This window comes from Oncorhynchus clarkii, chromosome 12, assembly GCF_045791955.1.
Source record: "Oncorhynchus clarkii lewisi isolate Uvic-CL-2024 chromosome 12, UVic_Ocla_1.0, whole genome shotgun sequence".
Classification (NCBI taxonomy): domain Eukaryota; kingdom Metazoa; phylum Chordata; class Actinopteri; order Salmoniformes; family Salmonidae; genus Oncorhynchus; species Oncorhynchus clarkii.
Genome location: NC_092158.1, coordinates 15722112 through 15746780, shown reverse-complemented (window position 1 = coordinate 15746780; position 24669 = coordinate 15722112). Strand labels below are relative to the sequence as shown.

The 24669-nt window shown below is 42.6% G+C and overlaps 1 protein-coding gene across 1 annotated transcript in view; it reads right to left on the bottom strand.

Annotated features, from left to right (window-relative positions):
* Window positions 1-24669, bottom strand: part of LOC139422762 (contactin-associated protein-like 4) — a 217192-nt gene that overhangs the window by 79650 nt on the left and 112873 nt on the right. The window contains exons 11-16 of the mRNA XM_071174090.1: window positions 16199-16305; window positions 13002-13121; window positions 12227-12424; window positions 9199-9355; window positions 6074-6201; window positions 4340-4510 (exon numbers count right to left, since the gene is read on the bottom strand). Of these exons, the coding sequence (XP_071030191.1) occupies window positions 4340-4510; window positions 6074-6201; window positions 9199-9355; window positions 12227-12424; window positions 13002-13121; window positions 16199-16305 (881 nt within the window). The remainder of the gene's footprint in view (window positions 1-4339; window positions 4511-6073; window positions 6202-9198; window positions 9356-12226; window positions 12425-13001; window positions 13122-16198; window positions 16306-24669) is intronic.

Genomic DNA, 24669 nt, shown 5'->3' with positions numbered 1-24669 from the left:
CACACACACACACACACACACACACACACACACTTCACTGTGCATGGGGCCCTGTCTGAGTAGGGATGAGCATTTAACATTTTTTAATAGCATGATTTTTTTTGAATGGCCAGCACTGTAAAAATAATATGTGTGAATTTATCTATATGCCAACAGATATGCCTAATTTATCATAACAATTACAGATAACACATCTTAATAGCTAAATTGCCCCATATACACTACCGGTCAAAAGTTTTAGAACACCTTTTCATTCAATGGTTTTCTTTATTTTTACTATTACATTGTAGAATAATAGTGAAGACTTCAAAACTATGTTATAACACATATGGAATCATGCAGTAACCAAAAAGCATATGTGGGAAATCCTTTAAGAATGTTGGGAAAGCATTCCAGGTGAAGCTGGTTGAGAGAATGCCAAGAGTGTGCAAAGCTGTCATCAAGGCAAAGTGTGGCTATTTGAAGAATCTCAAATACAAAATTGATTTTTATTTGTTTAACACTATTTTGGTTACCACATGATTCCATATGTGTTTTTCATAGTTTTGATGTCTTCACTATTAATCTACTATGTAGAAAATAGTAAAAAATAAAGAAAAACCCTTGAATGATTAGGTGTTCTAAAATGTTTGACCGGAAGTGAATAATGATATATATATATAAAACAAGCAAGTGCCATTCCTTCTAGAGGTCGACCGATTATGATTTTTCAATGCCGATACCGATTATTGGAGGACCAAAAAAGCTGATACCGATTAATCGGCCGATTTAAAAAATGTTTTGTAATAATGACAATTACAACAATACTGAATGAACACTTATTTTAACTTAATATAATACATCAATTAAATGAATTTAGCATCAAGTAAATAATGAAACATGTTCAATTTGGTTTAAATAATACAAAAACAAAGTGTTGGAGAAGAAAGTAAAAGTGCAATATGTGCTATGTAAGAAAGCTAACATTTCAGTTCCTTGCTCAGAACATGAGAACATATGAAAGCTGGTGGTTCCTTTTAACATGAGTCTTCAATATTCCCAGGTAAGAAGTTTTGGTTGAAGTTATTATAGGAATTATAGGACTATTTCCCTCTATACCATTTGTATTTCATTAACCTTTGACTATTGGATGTTCTTATTGGCACTTTAGTATTGCAAGTGTAACAGTATAGCTTCCATCCCTCTATTTAGCGTGCGCTAACTAGCTAGCCATTTCACTTCGGTTACACCAGCCTCATCTCGGGAGTTGATAGGCTTGAAGTCATAAACAGCGCAATGCTTGACGCACAACGAAGAGCTGCTGGCAAAACGCACGAAAGTGGTGTTTTAATTAATGTTTACGTGCCTGCTTCTGCCTACCACCGCTCAATCAGATACGTGTATGCTTGTATGCTCAGTCAGATTATATGCAACGCAGGACACGCTAGATAATATCTAGTAATATCATCAACCATGTGTAGTTAACTAGTGATTATGATTGATTGTTTTTTATAAGATAAGTTTAATGCTAGCTAGCAACTTACTTTGGCTTACTGCATTCGCGTAATAGGCAGTCTCCTTGTGGAGTGCAACGAGAGAGAGGCAGGTCGTTATTGCGTTGGACTAGTTAACTGTAAGGTTGCAAGATTGGATCCCCTAAACAAGGCAGTTAACCCACCGTTCTTAGGCCGTCATTAAAAATAAGAATGTGTTCTTAACTGACTTGCCTGGTTAAATAAAGGTATAACAAAAAATATTATAATTATTTTTTATTTTAAATTGGCGCCCAAAAATATCGATTTCCGATTGTTATGATAACTTGAAATCGTCCCTAATTAATCGGCGATTCCGATTAATCGGTCGACCTCTAATTCCTTCCACCTACCCAAGGATGTCAGTGTACAAACATTGGTTAACAACCTAACTGAGGAACTAAATTAAACCTTGTGTAAAACCCTAGATGCAGTTGCGCCCATAAAAACTAAAAACATTTATCATAAGAAACTAAACTATACAGAAAATACCTGATCCCTGAAGCAAGCTTCCAGAAAATTGGAACGGAAATGGCGCTACACCAATCTGGAAATCTTCCAACTAGCTTGGAAAGACAGTACCGTGCAGTATCAAAGAGCCCTCCCTCACTGCTGCTCGGTCATCCTATTTTTACAACTTAATCCAAAATGTATTTTTGATACTGTCGCAAAGCTAACTAAAAAGCAGCTTTCCCCAAGAGAGGATGGCTTTCCCCTCAGCAGTGATCAATTCATGAACTTCTTTGACGAAAAGATCATGATCATTAGAAAGCAAATTATCCTCTTTAAATCTGCGTATTTCTCCAAAGCTCAGTCGTCTTGAGTCTGCACAACACTGCCAGGACCTAGGATCAAGGGAGACACTCAAGTTTTTTAATACTGTATCTCTTGACACATTGATGAAAATAGTCATGGCCTCTAAACATTCAAGCTGCATACTGGAGCCTATTCCAACTAATCTACTGAAAGAGATGCTTCCTGTGCTTGGCCCTCCTATGTTGAACATAATAAACGGCTCCCTATCCTCCGAATGTGTACCAAACTCACTAAAAGTGGCAGTAATAAAGCCTCTCTTGAAAAAGCCAAACCTTGACCCAGAAAATATTTGAAAAACTATTTGCCTGCATTGAATCTCCCATTCCGCTCAAAAGAAAAATGTAAAAGCTGTTGCGCAGCAACTCACTGCCTTCCTGAAGACAAGCAATGTATATGAAACACTTCAGTCTGGTTTTAAACCATATCATAGCACTGAGACTGCACTCGTGAATGTGGTAAAGGACCTTTTAATTGGGATAGGGGGCAGCATTTTCACTTTTGGATGAATAGCGTGCCCAGAGTGAACTGCCTCCTACTCTGTCCCAGATGCTAATGTATGCATATTATTATTAGTATTGGATAGAAAAGACTCCAAAACTGTTTGAATGATGCCTGTGAGTATAACAAAACTCATATGGCAGGCGAAAACCTGAGAAAAATCCAACCAGGAAGTGGGACATCTGAGGTTTGTAGTTTTTCAAAGCTTGGCCTACCGATGGTCTATAATGTACTTATATTTACAGTGTAAAGATAGGAATACAAGAGAACCGTGTAGGAAGGAGTTTTAGAACAAACAGCATGTGTTTGATAAAAGACTGCACCTATTCAAACTGAGATATCAGAGAAGGCAGTTATTACGCCATGAGGAGATACAGACAAGAAATCCTCAACCGTTTTGGAGGGAAAATAAACAAGGTAGGACAAAAACTACATAAGAAAATTATAATGGAAGTCAGGGAAGAGCTAGGGGGGGCTGAACCTGTTACACAGGTACTTAAGAGTGGGAGAAGGGGTTTGGTAGTTTGTTCTCAGGTAACAAAAAGTTAAGGTGATTGACGCTGCAAAGTTTTAAAATACTCTAAATTAATTTACATCCTATATGATTTGCTCCAAATTAGTTTTGAGCACAGTATACGGGTTCACTTGGTATAAGTCTATAGTGAATCCCAATCCCAAATCTTCAAAAAAATTCCTGACAGTACCACTGAACTATAGAGGCGTATTTTATTAAGTTCGGTCTATAAATTATATTAATTCATCCTCAACAATAGGCTAATGACCTTTTTGGAGGATCAAAACATTCTGGTGAATGAACAAAATGTATTTCGTAAATCTGGAGCCTGTATAGATCATATCTTCTCGGTCTGTACAATAATCAGAAATAGATTACACAAAGAGAAGCCTACTTTTGCATGTTTCACTGATTTCCAGAAAGCCTTTGATTTTGTAAATAGGGATATTTTAGCCTATAGTTTGTTTAAGACAGGGGTTGATGGGAAATGTTATCTTACAAAGTAACAATTGCTTGTATGTGTGTTAATGAATATCGTACAGATTATCACAGACTTTGTTTGCTTTGTTTATAAATTATTTGACAAAATAAATGAAACAGTTCAATATTGGAGTAAGATATGATGATAAAATGCCAAGTACATTTTTATATGCTGGTTATATTATTTTGATGGCAGAAACTGAACAAGACCTGCAGAACATGTTATTATGTGCAGTCAATTGGTGTAAAAGATGGAGATTTTCATCCACTCTATTTTAGCTTACTTCATCCACTTTATTACAGTTGACTTCATCCACCCTATTACAGCTGATATCATCCACCCTATTACAGCTGATATCATCAACCCTATTACAGCCGACTTCATCCACTCTACTTATAGCTGAGCTCATCCACTCTATTACAGCCAACTTCATCCATTCTATTACAACTGACTTCATCCACTCTAATTATAGCTGACTTTATCGACTCTATTACAGCAGACTTCATTCATTCTACTTACAGCTGAGTTCCACCCGTATGAAGTCTTTGATGCCCAGGTTTTCCAGGAAGACTCCAGAAGCAGCGGTGGTTTTGAACAGGAAGGAGATGTCTGCACTCAGCTCTCCGTGGAACGTGGGGAAGTGCAGATATGACGTCTCTTTGTTGAAGAACGCTGCGTTCCAGAAGTTCTCTGAGGAAATGATGGAAATCAATACATTTACCATTTACATGTACATACATTTTGGTAGATTTGGCATACTCTTATTCAGAATGACTTAGTCAGTGCATTCAGCTAAGGTAAGTAAGACAACCACAAATCACATAGGTGCGACAACCATAACAAGGTGCTGATTGAGAAAAAGGGTGCTTATTGTAAACTAAGGTCTAAATAGACTGAGAACAAAATAAGATGTGGCTACGAGAGTATATGTCCTCAACTTGTTTCGTTCTCAGTTCATAATAATGATCTGTTGATGAGACTGTCAGGCACATGAACAGGCCAACTGTTTCTTCTAATTCATCTTAATTATATTCCACCTCTGTTTCCCCCGTTTATGTCTAATTTACTAAGATAAATATTTCAGGTAACCAAGGATGCAATTAGGAATAAAAAAGAGATTGGGACTCTTGATTCATTATTGCCTGATTAACAACTACCTACCGCCATCAGCATAAGTGCATAAAAGAGAGAACATTGTTTTTGTAACCATTCTGCTAATGTGGTACAGATAATTAGGTTATGTGCATAATCAGAGTGATTAACATGATGATTGATGGAGAGGAAGAGAATGTTGCATTAGCATCAAACAGGTATGGGAAAAGAAATGACTGTGCTGAGGACTCAGAGTGTAACGCTCGTCTTCTTCCGACGAGGAGTAAGAGATATCGCATCGATTTGCAGCGTGGTAAGTGTCCATTTTAATACTGTATGTAAAACTGAACACTACAAAATACAAAATAACAAAGTGAAAGAACAAACGAAAATCGAAACAAACAAAACAGTCCCGTGTGGCACAAAACACTAACACGGAAAATAATCACCCACAACTCAAAAGTGAAACCAGGCTACCTAAGTATGGTTCTCAATCAGGGACAATGATATACAGCTTCCTCTGATTGAGAACCATACCAGGCCAAACACAGAAATCCCAAATCATAGAAAAAGGAACATAAACAACCCACCCAACTCACGTCCTGACCATACTAAACAAAGACATAACCAAAGAACTAAGGTCAGAAAGTGACACAGAGTAGGAGTAGCTTGTAAAGTCTACAGCGCTCAGGTCATTTATCTGCATTTGTTTGAATCACAGGCTGTGTGTGCATTGTAAATACTCCATGTCCATATAGAAATAATGGAGTGATAGATTGACTGATATATCAAAGCGAGCACACAGTACTCAGTAAAACCTAGTCAGTTTATTGAAGGAGGGTCAGTAATGGATTAAATAATGGACTGATTTAGTAGAACGATTAATTGACTTGATCCTTACTTTCTAACCCAGAGTAAGGCACTGTGTGCCAAAACTTTGGTGATACCCAATAAATAATTGGGAATATAAAGGGTTCCAAAGGGTTCTTCGGCGGTACACATTGGTTTCAGGTAGAACCGTTTTGGGTTCCATATAGAAGCCTCTGTGGAAAGGGTGAATAAGCTGAATAACCCGTTTAGGTTCTAGATACAGTAGCACTTTTTTCTAAGAATGTAGATCGAGTGTGAGACTATCTTTACATGTCATAATTTGAAACTTACTGTCGCCATGACACTTGAGTGGTCCGACTTTATAGGCTGCCTCTGATCCAGGTCTCTGTATATCCCCAACAACCACCCATCTGACCGGCAGATTCTCCTTATGGGTGAGCAGACCAGAGTCAGTCGCCCTGGGTTACATAAAACAGAGGAGGGATGCATTAAAACAACAGAGGAACAAAGGACCAGATCAAAATCAGTGTATCAGCCTATGTTGCTTTCTTCAATTGATCCTAATTAACAGCCATCCTGAGTATTTGATTTTTGGTTAGTTTATGAAGCACAGTAACGGTAGGTTGTCTTTGTGTCTGGATTCACAGTGTGACAGTAATAGCAGGCAGCTGGTCTGGTTCCTCTCGATAATCTCTCTAATATGTATAGCTATCGATGAGAGACATGGTATAGGGTGGAGGTGTATAGCTTCGGTTCTCCAGAGCTAACAGGATACACCATTTGTTGCATTTCAATGGCAAGTTGATTACTTGGGCTACCAGGTGTGTGGAATCTATAGCCAATCAATATGAGAGAGAGTGAAAGCGAGAAGCAGGATGGGAGCCTTCGAGAACTGGAGTTGTGCACTGCTGTTGTTGTAAGAAATACACATACAGAGATGTAGGATGAATGTTATTTTTATACAATAGAGTTGTAAGTACAGTATACTTCTGCTGCATCTTTGGAGATGTAGGCATTTGACTCATACTCCTAGAATAGAACCATTCCTTCTGGCCAGCTACTTCCTGTTCTGATTATTGCTTAATCAAATACCACTAGGGCACAAACAATCACAACAGGAAATAGAAAATAAAATTGTGCCGATTTTAACAACCTCCATCCAGATGATGTTTACTCTAGCTGATGCTTATGTTCTTGTAGTCTTATTACTGTTGTGGGGGCTATAAACATTTCATGAAAACAAATACAAATGCCGGTGAGAGAACAAGGCCCTTTCTGAATATGATAAAAAATTGAAAGGTGAATCTCAGTCAGTAGAGAATCACACTGAGTGTTGAGTACAGCAGATGGTATACTATAGCATGTTAGGGCAGAGATCCAGACATTACATAGGGAAGGGTGGACAAAAAGGAGCTGAAGAGTAGTGGGGATTGGTGTTCAGAAGATGTATAAAGAGAGATTTTTATTTTTTACCTTTACTTAACCAGGCAAGTCAGTTTATAACAAATTCTTAATTTCAATGACAGCCTAGGAACAGAATGGCAGATTTGTACCTTGTCAGCTCAGGGGTTTGAACTTGCAACCTTCCGGTTACTAGTCCAACACTCTAACCACTAGGCTACCCTGCCGCTCTTTATAAAGAAAGAGGGAAACAGATAGAGAAAGAGAGTGAGAGAAAGAGGATAGCAGATACAGTGGGGAGAACAAATATTTGATACACTGTCAATTTTGCAGGTTTTCCTACCTACAAAGCGTGTAGAAGTCTGTAATTTTATCATAGGTACACTTCAATTGTGAGAGACGGAATCTAAAACAAAAATCCAGAAAATCAAATTGTATGATTTTTCAGTAATTTATTTGCATTTTATTGCATAACATAAGTATTTGATCACCTACCAACCAGTACGAATAACGGCTCACAGACCTGTTAGTTTTTCTTTAAGAAGCCCTCCTGTTCTCCACTCATTACCTGTATTAACTGCACCTGTTTGAACTCGTTACCTGTATAAAAGACACCTGTCCACACACTCAATCAAACAGACTCCAACCTCTCCACAATGGCCAAGACCAGAGAGCTGTGTAAGGACATCAGGGATAAAATTGTAGACCTGCACAAGGCTGGGATGGACTACAGGACAATAGGCAAGCAGCTTGGTGAGAAGGCAACTACTGTTGGCGCAATTATCAGAAAATGGAAGAAGTTCAAGATGACGGTCAATCACCCTCGGTCTGGGGCTCCATGCAAGATCTCACCTCGCGGAGCATCAATGATCATGAGGAAGGTGAAGGATCAGCCCAGAACTACACGGCAGGACCTGGTCAATGACCTGAAGAGAGCTGGGACCACAGTCTCAAAGAAAACCATTAGTAACACACTACGCCGTCATGGATTAAAATCCTGCAGCGCACGCAAAGTCCCCCTGCTCAAGCCAGCGCATGTCCAGGCCCATCTGAAGTTTGCCAATGACCATCTGGATGATCCAGAGGAGGAATGGGAGAAGGTCATGTGGTCTGATGAGACAAAAATAGTGCTTTTTGGTCTAAACTCCACTCGCCGTGTTTTGAGGAAGAAGAGGATGAGTACAACCCCAAGAACACCATCCCAACCGTGAAGCATGGAGGAGGAAACATCATTCTTCGGGGATGCTTTTCTGCAAAGGGGACAGGACGACTGCACCGTATTGAGGGGAGGATGGATGGGGCCATGTATCGCGAGATCTTGGCCAACAAACTCCTTCCCTCCGTAAGAGCATTGAAGATGGGTCGTGGCGGGGTCTTCCAGCATTACAATGAACCAAAACACACAGCCAGGTCAACTAAGGAGTGGCTCCGTAAGAAGCATCTCAAGGTCCTGGAGTGGCCTAGCCAGTCTCCAGACCTGAACCCAATAGAACATCTTTGGAGGGAGCTGAAACTTCGTATTGCCCAGCGACAGCCCCGAAACCTGAAGGATCTGGAAAAGGTCTGTATGGAGGAGTGGGCCAAAATCACTGCTGCAGTGTGTGCAAACCTGGTCAAGAACTACAAGAAACGTATGATCCTTGTAATTGCAAACAAAGGTTTCTGTACCAAATATTAGGTTCTGCTTTTCTGATGTATCAAATACTTATGTCATGCAATAAAATGCAAATTAATTATTTCAAAATCACACAATGTGATTTTCTGGATTTTTGTTTTAGATTCCAGTCTCTCACAGTTGAAGTGTACCTATGATCAATATTACAGACCTCTACATGCTTTGTATGTAGGAAAATCTGCAAAATCGGCAGTGTATCAAATACTTGTTCTCCCCACGGTATATATATAGAGAGAGAAAGAGAGGAGCAGATATATACCGAGAGAGATAAAGAGAGGAGCAGATATATATATATATATATAGAGAGAGAAAGAGGGGAGCAGATAGAGTGAGAGAAAGAGATTAAGGGAAATATATAGAGAATGTGATGGTATTGTACCATTCTTTGCGGTCAGCATCACAGTTGCAGTAGTGGTCTGAGTCGATGCAGTTCCCCTGAAGACCGCAGCCACACTGCTGGCTCCCTGGTACCGCCCCGCCCCAGTACGTCTGGGGCTCATCTGTACGACCCACCCACCAGGTGAACGGAGATCCATCTGAGATAAAGACACAGACACACACACACACACACACACACTTTGAAGGTGTCGGATTCTGGAGTAAACTTTGAACATTGTTATACTCAGAGAGTAGGAACATTAGTTACACAAGAGACATGAGGGGTGCCATAATGAGGGGCTGAGTGCAGGGAAAACAATTGCATGTGACAGTACTGATACGGGGAGAAACCGTTGAAGGCTCATATCACTTAGTTCCCTGCTTAGCAAGAATGATGCAACGTTTGGAGATAAGGAGGAGACTCCACCCAAAGTGGGGTATGAATACCACCACAGGGGAAGCTATTTATTTGTCTGAATACAGTTGTGTCGACCTTTTGGGAAGAATAAAACTTGGTCAAACTTCTCTAGTGTCCGTGAGTTATTTATTCTGAAAAATGTTAACCTAACAAAGGGGTGTGTTCAAAAATACTACAGACTCCCAAACTCCTGTTCATTTATTTACTATGTAGGGCATGAGATGTTTGGGTAAAAATGTAAAAAACAGATCAGACAAGATGTGTTTTACCTAAAGATCAATTTGGTGCTATTTGCAATGAGGACACTAATGACATAGCCTCGGTTTTTCTGATTACTGCCTTGCCTGGTTCACCAACTACTTTGCAGACAGAGTTCAGTGTGTCAAATCGGAGGGCATGCTGTCCGGTCCTCTGGCAGTCTCTATGGGGGTGCCACAGGGTTCAATTCTAGGGCCAACTCTTTTCTCTGTATATATCAATGATGTTGCTCTTGCTGCGGGTGATTCCCTGATCCACCTCTACGCAGACGACACCATTCTATATACTTCCGGCCCGTCCTTGGACACTGTGCTATCTAACCTCCAAACGAGCTTCAATGCCATACAACACTCCTTCCGTGGCCTCCAACTGCTCTTAAACGCTAGTAAAACCAAATGCATGCTTTTCAACCGTTCGCTGCCTGCACCCGCACGCCTGACTAGTATCACCACCCTGGATGGTTCCGACCTTGAATATGTGGACATCTATAAGTACCTAGGTGTCTGGCTAGACTGTAAACTCTCCTTCCAGACTCATATCAAACATCTCCAATCGAAAATCAAATCTATAGTCGGCTTTCTATTCCGCAACAAAGCCTCCTTCACTCACGCCGCCAAACTTACCCTAGTAAAACTGACTATCCTACCGATCCTCGACTTCGGCGACGTCATCTACAAAATAGCTTCCAACACTCTACTCAGCAAACTGGATGCAGTTTATCACAGTGCCATCCGTTTTGTCACTAAAGCACCTTATACCACCCACCACTGCGACCTGTATGCTCTAGTCGGCTGGCCCTCGCTACATATTCGTCGCCAGACCCACTGGTTCCAGGTCATCTACAAGTCCATGCTAGGTAAAGCTCCGCCTTATCTCAGTTCACTGGTCACAATGGCAACACCCACCCGTAGCACGCACTCCAGCAGGTGTATCTCACTGATCATCCCTAAAGCCAACACCTCATTTGGCCACCTTTCGTTCCAGTTCTCTGCTGCCTGTGACTGGAACGAATTGCAAAAATCGCTGAAGTTGGAGACTTTTATCTCCCTCACCAACTTCAAACATCTGCTATCTGAGCAGCTAACCGATCGCTGCAGCTGTACATAGTCTATCGGTAAATAGCCCACCCAATTTTACCTACCTCATCCCCATACTGTTTTTATTTATTTACTTTTCTGCTCTTTTGCACACCAATATCTTTACCTGTACATGACCATCTGATCATTTATCACTCCAGTGTTAATCTTCAAAATTGTAATTATTTGCCTACCTCCTCATGCCTTTTGCACACAATGTATATAGACTCTCTTTTTTTTCTACTGTGTTATTGACTTGTTAATTGTTTACTCCATGTGTAACTCTGTGTTGTCTGTTCACACTGCTATGCTTTATCTTGGCCAGGTCGCAATTGCAAATGAGAACTTGTTCTCAACTAGCCTACCTGGTTAAATAAAGGTGAAATAAAAAATAAAATAAAATATAAATATAACAGAGACACGCTCCACAAAAAGACTGTAACAAGAGGAGAGAGAGTGCTTAATTGAGAATGGTTTCAGTCACCACTTTCCCCCAAAAAACAGGCCAGACTCCAGAGTGCTGCCTTGAAAGAGAAAAGCAAGTCATTCTCATTGATTCTTTCTTCCATCACTCGTCTGATCACGTTCCCCCACCTGAAGCAGGCTGTCTGGTTTTAAACAGAAACCTAACACCATACTCTATCCCTCATTATTCTTCATTTGACATTTTCCAGCATTATTTATTTAGTTTTGACATTGTTTTCCTCTTCCCTCAGTCAGCCTCTACAGTAACGAGACAGCTAATGGACAGCAATTACACTGTGAAGCTGTGAGTTGCCTTGTTTCATGTTCATTTGCAGGTTTAAAAGAGTCATTACAAATTAATATCATATGGCAAACACCAAAGACACACCAATCAATGCAAAAACGAATCATCTAAATGCTAACTCACTCAGTGCATGTACCATAACACATCCAGAAATGATGAATATTCTAGTATAACAATATGACGGGTAGGCCTACATAGAACAACCCCCCACCCCCCTAAAACCTAAATTAATTTGCAACAATGAGCACAATAATCAATTTGTGACATCTGCTTAAGCTCTGCGGGTGGAGAGCAGCACTCCCTCTCACAGGGTGTCTCCCAAATGGTACCCTATTCCCTAAATAGTTCACTACTTTTGCCGGGTCTGGTCAAAAGTAGTACACTATATAGGGAATAGGGTGCCATTTGGGATGTGTACACTGACTCACAGTTGACTGAGTGAGCAGGTTTTTAATCATCCTGACCTTTATGGCTGGCTGGGATCAATACTGTTAATAAAATGATTCACCTGGTGTGTTTAAGAGGAGTGACTTTCTGCAGTGGTAGAGGACTTCCTGCTCGCAGTGCTCTGCCTGGGTAATTATGGCCCAGAGCTGTTCCGCGTCGGCAGAATAGTTAAAATAGGCTAAATGCTGATTTATCCCAGATGAGGCCTTTAATTTGGTTAGCTCCGTGTTATTGTGTTGGATCACCAGCCATGTTTTATCTGGAGGAGAAGAGAGAGAGAACAGAGGGAAGTCCTAGGATCATTCTAAATAATTATGAAAATGTTAATGATAGCAGAGACAGTGTGAAAACGGGGATGGGGTGGGTGGGAAGACGAGATGTTTCCGATAGCAGCTGGTGCCAGCCCTGAAGGATGGAAATCCTGTCAGAAGATCTGGGATCCCAGCCACAGCTCACAGCTCAGTTACTTACCGAGAGCCATCAACAGCCCCCTAAACGAGGTGTCTATCTGTTTCCGTCAGTGAGAGAAATAACTAAACTGCCACTGGCGGGCAATAAGGAAGTACCATATGCCAGATTGTTGGTGGCACTTTAACTGAACCCTACTTCTCTGTCATAACAGATTTGCATTAGGCAATAGTAAAAACTAAGTGGAGATTATTTGTCACACTGCCACCAGTGGTTATGTATGCAGGGAAACCCTAACTATCCATGCAGTGAGTGGTATAATGTAACAGGGAAACCATAGCTTGTCATCCAGTGGTTTAATTAGCGTGTGAGTGAGTGAGTGAGTGAGTGAGTGAGTGAGTGAGTGAGTGAGTGAGTGTGTGGTTTACCTGTCATGTTGCAGTAGATCAGCTGTGACTTGATCGGACCACTTCCATCCACATCTATGTAATACAGGCCTGATGTGTTACCCTGGTGTTTATACGCTTCACATGACTTCTCATAGACAGCTGAGTAGGAGAAAATATACACAAGCACTTAGGTTACCTACTGCCAGTGTGAAGTACTTATGTAAAAATGCTTTAAAGTACACCTTAAGTCGTTTTGGGGGGTATCTGTACTTTACTTTACTATTGATATTTTTTTTACAACTTTTACTTTTATTTCACTACATTCCTAAAGAAAATAATCTACTTTTTACTCACACCCAAAAGTACTTGTTACATTTTCAATGATATGCAGGACAGGAAAATGATCTAATTCACATACTTATCAAGAGAACATCCCTAGTCATCCCTACTGCCTCTGATCTGGTGGACTCACTAAACACAAATGCTTAATTTGTAAAAATGTCTGAGTGTTGGAGTGTGCCCCTGGCTATCCTTAGAATAAAATGTAAAAAATGGTGCCATGTAGTTTGCTTAATATAAAGAACTTGAAATTATTTATACATTTACTTTTGATACTTAAGTATATTTTAGCAATTACATTTACTTTTTCTACTTGTAAGTAGATTTAAAACCAAATAGCTTTACTCAAGTAGTATTTTACTGGGTGACTTTACTTTTACTCAATAAAAACATTCACTGCTTTTCCCCCCCCTGCTGAAATTAGTACTGACTGAAATAATGAACTGAAACAAATACAGCCACCAACAGACACATGCGCAAGAATTCCAATTAAATGTACATTACACAGGAACAACTTTTAGAGCAAACACTGACATGTTTCCACTAGATGTGAAAGTAAGTATGATAAGTTAAGAACTTGAGACCTGGCATGTGGTCTATATGTAAATTTCCAAATCAAGTCTTTAACACCACTTCCTGAAAGAAAACAATTGTTTATAATTTATGCTGTTTATGAAGATTTTGACATCTAGGATTGCTTTGGAGGAAAATATTTAAATATTTCAGCTGAGGAGCATACTTAATGCCTTTGGGTGGCAAGGGCTGTCCAATGATACTTTATAATGTATTCACATTTCTAAATGAATAACTAACTCACTTCTGTGAAAAAAATACAACTATAGTAGTTATATCTAGTACGTATACCAAACACAAAATGCATCTTTTGTAAATAATGTCTGAGTATTGGAGTGTGCCCCTGGCTATCCGCATTTTTTTTTAAAACAAGGCAAATGTACTGTCTGCTTTGCTAAATAATAGGAATTTTAAATGAATCATACTTTTACTATTGATACTTAAGTGTATTTAAAACCCCAAACTTTTTGACTTTACTCAAGTAGTAATTCACTGCCTGACTTTCACTTTTACTTGAGTAACTTTCTATTTATGTAGCTATACTTTTACTCAAGTGTGACAATTGGGTACTTCTTCCACCACTGGGTGTTCTTAATGTTTTGTATACTCTGTGTACATAACATATACACATTCAGTACTAAAAGCAAATAAAATGAACGTTCATATTCTAATCTATGACACCAAGGCACATTGGGTGTGCAAACAGAACACACACATACACAAAGCAAACAACACAAACTTTTCTATTCCAAGACACTAAGCCATGTTGGGGTGTGCCAGACAAGAAGGCTCCACTGACGCAGAGCAGCGAAAGGCATTCTTTGTTTTGGGCACTCAACTCTCTCCACTATGATTTACAGTAGCTTTGTGTGCCAACAGCCTGTTCTGTTGATGTAATGTATGTGTTTGAGCCAGCAGTCTGTTCTGTTGTTGCGGAGGTTGTTACATTATTGATGTGCTAACCATCATTATTTGAAAGGAGACGCACAGAAAACCATTGCATTCTAGATTAAAGGGTGCTAGCTGGTGTCCCTAAGGAGTGCAGGCCCCATCACTGCAGATGTTGCAGTTTCTTTGACTCTGTCCGTAATGGCTAACTATTCCCTGTATAGTACACTACTTTTGACCAGGGCCTTTGGAGCCCTGGTCAAAAGAAGTGCACTTTATAGGGAATAGGATGCCATTTCAGATGCACACCATGTGTATACCAGTCTATATTATTCTGAATAGCCATTGGTTAATGGCTAGTGGGCATGTCTGACTGGTAAATAATTAATACAAGGCCATATCAATAACAACATTAACAGGAGGTTGTATTCAGTGTATTCCCTTTCACTGTTACCCTGAGCAGGGTTCCTCAGTTAATTCTTTGTTCCTGCCAAGAACAGACACACCTGCAGCTAATCAAGGGCTTTTTAATCGGGTTTATAAGTGCTGGGCAGGAACAAAAATGTGCACCTCTGTGGGTTCCTCTGAACATGACTATGAATCCCTGCTATAACTAGAACACATTGACCTGGCATAATACAAACCCTCATGAAATAAAGAATAGGTACACCATTTTGACCCAAAATTCATCGTCTGGCAATTTGTACCGAGCACCATGCAAGTCATTGGATGTGCGTACACAACGTATGAAACAATACAAACCCTCCCCTCTTGTCAGAAAATAATAACTAACAACCTCTAACAGTTTAGTCACACAGTATATCTCCATTCTCGTAAATACCTTATTTCCTCCTCACCTGAAACACTTCCTGTGATGAATCTAAGTTTAATTCCAATTTAATTATAGAGACAAAGAAAATCACCAGTCTTTTTCCGGTCTCCACCAGCACTTCCAATTTCAACGCAACTCAAGTGTGAATGTGTTAAATGGTGAGGCGATTATGTTTGACTGACAAGTCGCTTAATTTAACGTTCAAATCTTCCACACAATTTATGATGACACTGAGCGGACTTAGAGAGTCAGAGCGAGAGAAGCTCTCACATCATTAAAGGCTTTGTCCTAATCCTTATCAATGGTGAGGCTTTGTCAAACGGGTCTGGCACTGCAGCAGGCTATTGCTGCATCAGAGATAAGACGCTTGACCTTGAATCCAACTTGCTGTGTCTCTGTGCATGTTTAAGGAACAAATACAATATCTTCTCGACAGTATGTCTGTTTAGTCTGTTTAGTTCTGCGCTAGCTTTACAGTTTGGATATACGCCTTCTGCTTCGAGCGCTTACTAATCGCATGCAAGCAAGCACACACACAGGTTTTGAAAGAATTCTTCAGTTATAAAAACACTGTGTTTTTAAGAAACACACAAGGTCTCCTTACAGCTGTGACATGTTGCTCCACTGTAGCCCGTGTTCGAACAGTTGCAATGGAAGGTACTCCAAGACTGGGTGCATCTCCCCCCGTGTTCACAATGGCTTGGAGAGCATCTGAAAAGAGAAGAGATATTTATCCCCCACAGGTTTCTGAAGGTCAGAAATGTTTCTGTTCCTTTTTATACCTCTGAAATATACATTTAGCTCAATTTTAAATTACTTCACCAATCAGTGAGGATAGAGTGAATGCTCTATCTGAACTCCCGAGTGGCGCAGCAGTCTAAGGCACTGCATCTCAGTGCAAGAGGTGTCCTTACAGTCCCTGATTAAAATCCAGGCTGTATCACATCTGGCCTTGAATGGGAGTCCCATAGGGCGGTGCACAATTGGCCCAGCGTCATCCAGGTTTGGCTGTGGTAGGCAGTCATTGTAAGTAAGAATTAGTTTTGAACTGACTTGCCTAGTTAAATAAAGGTTACATTAAGATAGAGCAGCCTGCTGTGGAGCGGGTCAGCGATTTAATCTGTACAGGAAAGTCATTAAGAGCAACTTGTATTTTGCCGTAATAGCATGGTTTAATCATACTGAAAGAAAAACACACACACACAGTGCTGCCAGTCACAGTGTAGGGCGTGAGATGTACCTGAAAATATGATGGTGAGGAGAGAGTGAAAGAGGATGGAGGAAGCTTGCCTTGAGGCACTGGGCATCTTGTTATAACATGCATTATCAGAATTCGGCCCCAAAAATATACCTACGGAGGAGCGGCTTCTATGGAGGAACTCTGAATATGTTTGAACTTCCGAGTTGGTTTAACGTTGGACCAGCTCACAAGGTTGTGTGTGCAGGACTAGCTAACAATGTTGTGTGTGCAGAGCAGCACTTACCTTTTTGTAATTAATAAATCCAATGGGAAATGTGACTAGTATTGACTTGTATTAACACAACACAGTCTAGCTTTGGACATTTTCCACACAACGTACAATGTATAAACATAAAACATATACTGGGAAAACTCTTAAAGTTAATGTTTTCGTAATAACGTCATCTATTAACCTTTAATAACAGAACAAAAATGACATTCATTTTCATATTCCATCTATCGTCATGACCACCATTGTGGCTGACAGAAACCATTGTTCCAAAGTCCCTTTATTGCATGTTTAATGTTCTGAGGTTGGTTCTCCATAGTGAGAGGACAAAGGAATGTTTTCTGGGGCCTAAGATTTACCAGGGCATGAGGGGTCATAAAACCCTCACATCTTCAGACCCCTAGATCTCTCCTCCTATGTTGGGGGTGAGAGATAATCTGTAGGGTTGTGGTCTCCTGTATCCTGACCTGATCAGGACAGTCATGACAACAGTGTAGACATTGTTAATGTTGTAAATTACTTTTGTAGCTGGAAACGGCTAATATTGTATCGAATATATACATAGATGTACAGAGGCCCATTATCAGCAAACATCACTCCTGTGTTTCAATTTCAAATTGTGTTAGCTAATCCAAGTTGATCATTTAAAATGATAATGGATCATTAGATAGCCATTTTGCAATTATGTTAGCACAGCTGAAAACTATTTTCCTGATTAAAGAAGCAATAAAACTGGCCTTCAACGTCAACAGTGAAGAGGCGACTCTGGTGACTCTGGATGCTGGCCTTCTAGGCAGAGTTGCAAAGAAAAAAACACATCTCAGACTGGACAATAAAAAGAAAAGATTAAGATGGGCAAAAAAAACACAGACACTGGACAGAGGAACTCTGCCTAGAAGGCCAGCATGCCGGAGTCGCCTCTTCACTGTTGACGTTGAGACTGGTGTTTTGCAGGTACTATTTAATGAAGCTGTCAGTTGAGGACTTCGGAGGCGTCTGATTCTCAAACTAGACACTAATGTACTTGTCCTCTTGCTCAGTTGTGCACCAGGGCCTCCTACTCCTCTTTCTATTCTGGTTAAAGACAGTTTGTGCTGTTCTGTAAAGGGAGTCGTACACAGCGTTGTACGAGATCTTCAATTTTTTGGCAATTGCTCGCATGGAATAGCCTTCATTTCTCAGAAAAATAATAGACTGATGAGCTTCAGGAGAAAGTTCTTTGTTTCTGGCCATTTTGAGACTGTAATCGAATCCACCAATGCTGATGTTCCAGATACTCATCTAGTCTAAAGATGGCCAATTTTATTGTTTATTTAAATCAGCACAACCATTTTCAGCTGTGCTAACATAATTGCAAAAGGGCTTACTGTCACGACGACCGCCGGTCTACTAGCTTCAACCGATCACCTTTTCCTTTCCTGTTTCTTGTTTGAGTTTTGGTTCAGGACTATATAAGCCTGTTAGGCCCGCCTGCTTTTGTGCGGCCTTGTTTTCTGTTAGTCTAGGTTGGTTGCGTGTTGTGTTCCCTGTCTGTTTGTGCCCAGTTTTGGGTTGGACACTTTTGTCTTCGCCTGTATTTTTTGGGGCGTTAATTGTGGATTCCGCAATAAAGTTCAGTTTCCCACATTTTCTTCTGCTCTCTGCACTTGACTCCGCACCCACCACTCCAGGCTGTGTGACACTTTCTAATGATCAATTAGCCTTTTAACTTTTTATGGCTGGGGGCAGTATTGAGTAGCTTGGATGAATAAGGTGCCTAAAGTAAACGGCCTGCTCCTCAGTCTCAGTTGCTAATATATGCATATTATTATTAGTATTGGATAGAAAACACTCTAAAGTTTATAAAACTGTTTGAATGATGTCTGTGAGTATAACAGAACTCATATGGCAGGCAAAAACCTGAGTTGAAATCAAAAAAGGAAATCAGAAATCTGAGCTTTGTATGTATTCACCAGAGTCCCCAATGAAATCCCCTTGAGATATTAATGATGTTGCACTGCCTAGGGGTTCCACTAGATGTCAACCATCAATATAAATTATAATGCGACTTCTATGATGTTGTGGGAGTGAATGATAGCAGAATCAGTCAGGTGTCTGGCAGTCAGCCATTTTCTGATCATGCTTATTCCACGTGATAGTCACTTGCGTTCTATTGCTCACGAAGACAAGAAGGAGTACTCCGGTTGGAACTTCATTGAAGCTATATGTTAAAAACATCCTAATGATTGATTCTGTACTTAGTTTGAAATGTTTCTTCGACATGTAATATCACGTTTTGAAGTATCTGTCCGATATAACGCTGACCAGAATTAGCGCTTGGATATGTATACCAAACGCGCTAACTAAAGAAGGTATTTGGACATAAATAACGGACATTTTCGAACAAAACAAACACTTATTGTGGGGATTCCTGGAGTGCTTTCTGATGTAGATCATCAAAGGTAAGGGAATATTTATCATGTAATTTCTTGTTTATGTTGACGCCATTTTTGCGACTATGGTGTTTTTACTTCTGAGCGCCGTCTCAGATTATTGCATTTTTTTTTTTTTAAATCTGACACAGCGGTTGCATTAAGGAGAGGTATATCTATAATTCCTTGTGTATAACTTGTATTATCATCTACATTTATGATGAGTATTTCTGTTGAATGATGTGGCTATGCAAAATCACTGGATGTTTTTGGAACTAGTGAATGTAACGCGCCAATGTAAACTCCGATTTTCTGATATAAATATGAACTTTATCAAACAAAACATGCATGTATTGTGTAACATGAAGTCCTATGAGTGTCATCTGATGAAGATTATCAAAGGTTAGTAATAGTTAGTTAATTTTATCTCTATTTGTGCTTTTTCTCTCTCTCTCTTTGGCTGGTAAAATTGGCTGTGTATTTTAGTGAGTTGTTGGTGACCAAACATAATCGTTTGTGGTGCTTTCCCCGTAAATTCTATTTGAAATCGGACACTGTGGTGGGATTAACAACAAGACTACCTTGAAAACGATAGAAAATCCATGTATGTTTGAGGAATTTTAATTATAAGATTTCTGCTCTTTTGAATATGGCGCCCTGTACTTTCACTGGATGTTGTTATATCGCTCCCGGTAACGGGGTCTCAGCCATAAGAAGTTAAAATGATAAACTTGGATTAGCTAACACAACGCGCAATTAGAACACAGGAGTGTTGGTTGCTGATAATGGGCTTCTGTACGCCTATGTAGATATTCCATAAGAAATCAAGCCATTTCCAGCTGCAATAGTCATTTACAACATTAACAATGTCTACACTGCATTTCTAAGCGACGCCAAACCTTTGAACACTAGTGTATATTCTAATAATCTGTTAACAGTATCTTGTAACTAAAAGGCCACCCGTATATTCTGGACGTATATTTTTGTGTGTGGAGATGATGCATCCCTTTTTTCAGCCTATGTTACCATGTCTGTGTGTGCATTTTGGAGCTCTCTGATCTAAACGCAGCATCGTACAGATTGAGACCTTTCCGACATGAACGGAATGGCATAATGTCAGACTGGAGAATCAACACTGTTCTCTACTCTCCGATAAAGATTTTACATGGCATGTGTGTCACGAGTTACTAGGAGTGGAAGGTAGGAGTCAGGGCGCAGAGAGCAGAGGGTTCAATGATTTGTATAATTTAATTCTCCGGAGAAAACGGTCACGCCAAACACAGGGCGCATACACACTGACCAACCCAAAACACAGGGTAAACGATCCAGAGAACAAAACCATATCAACAATCAACAGTGAACACAAAATAATCCCGCACAAGCCTAAGCGGGCCTAACCGGCTTAAATAGACAAAAATCAAGAAACACAAAAGGAACAGGTGCAACTAATAAGACTAAACTAACAGAAAAAGGAATCGGTGGAGGCTAGTAGACCGGCGACGACGACCGCCGAGCACCGCCCGAACAGGTAGGGGAGCCACCTTCGTGACAGTATTCCCCCCCTGACGCGCGGCTCCCGCAGCCGGCCTCGAGGGGGACACGGGGGGCAAGGCGCCGGGCGATCCGGGTGGAGGCGGTGGAAGTCCCTCAGAAGTGAAGGGTCCAAAATGTCCCCCACCGTTACACAGCACCTCTCCTCCGGACTGTACCCCTCCCAGTCCACGAGGTACTGTAGGCCCCTCACCCGGCGTCTCGTGTCCAAAATAGCGCGTACTGTGTATGCCGGGGACCCCTCAATGTCCAGAGGGGGCGGAGGGACCTCAGGCACCTCACCTTCTTGCAGCGGACCAGCCACCACTGGCCTGAGGAGAGACACATGAAAAGAGGGGTTAATACGATAGTAAGTAGGAAGCTGTAACCTATAACACACCTCGTTTATCCTCCTCAGGATTTTGAATGGCCCTACACACTGCGGCCCCAGCTTCCGGCAGGGCAGGCGGAGGGGCACGTTTCGGGTTGAGAGCCAGACCCGGTCCCCCGGTGCAAACACGGGGGCCTCACTGCGGTGCTGGTCAGCGCTCTTCTTCTGTCGTCCACTAGCCTGTTTTAAAGATTCCTGGACCCATTGCTCCACCACAGGAGCCTCGGTCTGGCTCTGATGCCATGGAGCCAGGACCGGCTGGTAGCCCAACCCGCACTGGAAGGGAGACATGTTAGTAGAGGAGTGGCGAAGGGAGTTCTGAGCGAGCTCCGCCCATGGGACGTACCTCGCCCACTCACCAGGCCAGTTCCGGCGATACGACAGCAGAAACCTACCCACATCCTCTTTTACTCTCTCCACCTGCCCATTACTCTCGGAGTGGAAACCCGAGGTCAGGCTGACCGAGACCCCCAGCCGTTCCATAAACGCCCTCTAAACTCTGGACGTGAACTGGGGACCCTGATCAGAAACGAGGTCCTCAGGCACCCCGTAGTGCAGGAAGACATGGGTAAATAGAGTCTCCGCAGTCTGCAGGGCCGTAGGGAGTCCGGGAAACGGGATGAGACGGCAGGACTTAGAAAACCTATCCACAACGACCGGGATCGTGGTACTTCCCTGAGACAGGGGAAGGTCGATGAGAAAGTCCACCGAAAAGTGCGACCACGGCCGTTGTGGAAGGGGGAGGGGCTGTAACTTCCCTCTAGGCAGTCTTGCTCTGAGCGCACACCGAGCAGGAGGAGACAGAAAACCTCACGTACTTAGCCAACGTGGGCCACCAGTACCTCCCCCTAAGACTCCGCACTGTCCTCTCGATGCCAGGATGACCCGAGGAGGGTAGTGTATGGCCCATCGAATCAACTTATCACGGACACCAAGCGGCAGGTACCAAACCCCTGCTGGACACTGAGGGGGTGCTGGTTCCATCCGTGCCGCCCACTCGATCTCTGCGTCCACCTCCCATACCATCGGTATGGGAGGTGGACATGAAGCTGGAAGGAGACATGAAGCTGAGAGGATGGGAGTCGACTCGATGGACCGCTCCATCGGGACAGCCGTGAACCGGAAACGGGTAAAGAACATGGCGCACCTAGCATGACGCGGATTCAATCTCCTCGCAACCCGGATATACTCGAGATTACAATGGTCAGTCCAGATGAGGAAAGGGTGCTTATCCCCTTCAAGCCAATGTCTACACACCTTCAGAGCCTTGACTAAAGCTAACAACTCCCGGTCCCCCACGTCATAGTTCCGCTCCGCCGGACCGAGCTTCTTCGAAAAAAAAGCACAGGGGCGGAGCTTTGGTGGCGTGCCCGAGCGCTGTGATAGCACGGCTCCCACCCCAGCACGGCTCCCACCCCAGCCTCGGACGCGTCCACCTCCACTATGAACGCCAAAGAGGGGTCCGGATGCGCAAGCACGGGTGAGTCGGTGAACAGCCCCTTCAGACGAGTGAAAGCTTTGCCCGCCACTGCTGACCACCGCAAAAGTGCCGGTTCCACCTTCAGCAGTGAGGTAATGGGAGCAGCCACCAGACCAAAACCCCGGATAAACCTCTGGTAGTAATTGGCAAACCCTAAAAACCGCTGCACCTCCTTTACTGTGGTCGTGGTCGGCCAATTATGCACGGTTGTAACGCGGTCACACTCCATCACCACCCCAGAGGTGGAAATGCGATAACCCAGGAAGGAAACGGCTTGTTTGGAGAACACACATCTCAGCCTTGACGTACAGGTCATGCTCCAGCAGTCGCCTAAGTACCTTACGCACCAGAGACACGTGCGCGGCGCGGGTGGCGGAATAGATCAGTATGTCATTCATGTACACTACCACCCCCTGCCCCCTGCCCGTGCAGGTCTCTGAAAACGGCTGGAGCATTCTTCAACCCATACGACATGATGAGGTACTCATAATGGCCAGATGTGGTACTAAATGTGGTCTTCCACTCATCCCCTCCCCGGATACGCACCAGGTTATATGCACTCCTAAAGTCCAGTTTTGTGAAGAAACGCACCCCGTGAAATGTCTCCACCCCCGTGGCGATGAGAGGTAGCGGGTAACTAAACCCCACTGTGATTAAATTTAGACCTCTATTATCAATGCACGGACGCAGACCTCCCTCCTTCTTCTTCACAAAAAAGAAACTCGAGGAGACGGGTGACGTGGATGGCCGAATGTACCCCTGTCCCAGAGATTCAGTGACGTATGTCTCCATAGCCACTGTTTCCTCCTGGGACAACGGGGTACATGTGACTCCATGGAAGTGCAGCGATCTCGAGGAGGTTTATCGCGCAGTCCCCTCGTTGATGGGGTGGTATTTGGGTGATAGCTAAATCGGCATATTCAGAGGGAATGCGCACAGTGGAATCCTGGTCTGGACTCTCCACCGTTGTCACACCGATGGAAACTCCTTTGCACCTGCTTGAACACTCCTCTGACCACCCTCGAAGAGCCCCCTGTCTCCGTGAAATCACCGGATTGTGATGAGCCAGCCAGGGAATTCCCAGCACCACTGGAAACGCAGGTGAATCAAAAAGGAAGAGACTAAACCGCCTTATATGATTCCCCTGAGTTACCATGTCCAGTGGAACCGTGGCCTCCCTGACCAGCCCTGACCAGCCCTGACCCTAATGGTCGGCTATCTAAGGCGTGCACAGGAAAAGGTTGGTCTAACGACACCAGGGGAATCCCTAGCCTTAACGCAAGCCCACGATCCATGAAGTTCCCAGCTGCGCCTGAATCGACTAGCGCCTTATGCTGTAGAGAGGGAGAAAACCCAGAAAAATAAATTTGCAAAAACATATGGTCCACAGAAAGCTCTGGGTGAGTCTGGTGCTGATTCGCCTGGGGTGAACGAGGAGTGCTCTGCCTGCCATCCCGAATCCCAGATGAGCTCCTCTGATCGGCAGTGTGTCCTCTCCGACCACACCCGGTGCAGGAGGAACCTACTCCTCCGATCCCCTTCAATGCGGCCCCCCCTAACTCCATGGGGATTGGAGCAGGAGGGCCTGGAGGTGGAATCAACAGGGCCCGTTCTGGATGTCCGCGGGCAGCCAGCAGGTTGTCGATGCCAGGATGACCCGAGGAGGGTAGTGTACATCAGTTCGATCAGTTCATTGAGGGTGGTGTACCGACACGCTAGCTCCATGCTAGCTCCATGCGGATGTCCTCCCGGAGCCTACAACGATAGTGGTCCATCGTTCCACCCTGCTCCTGC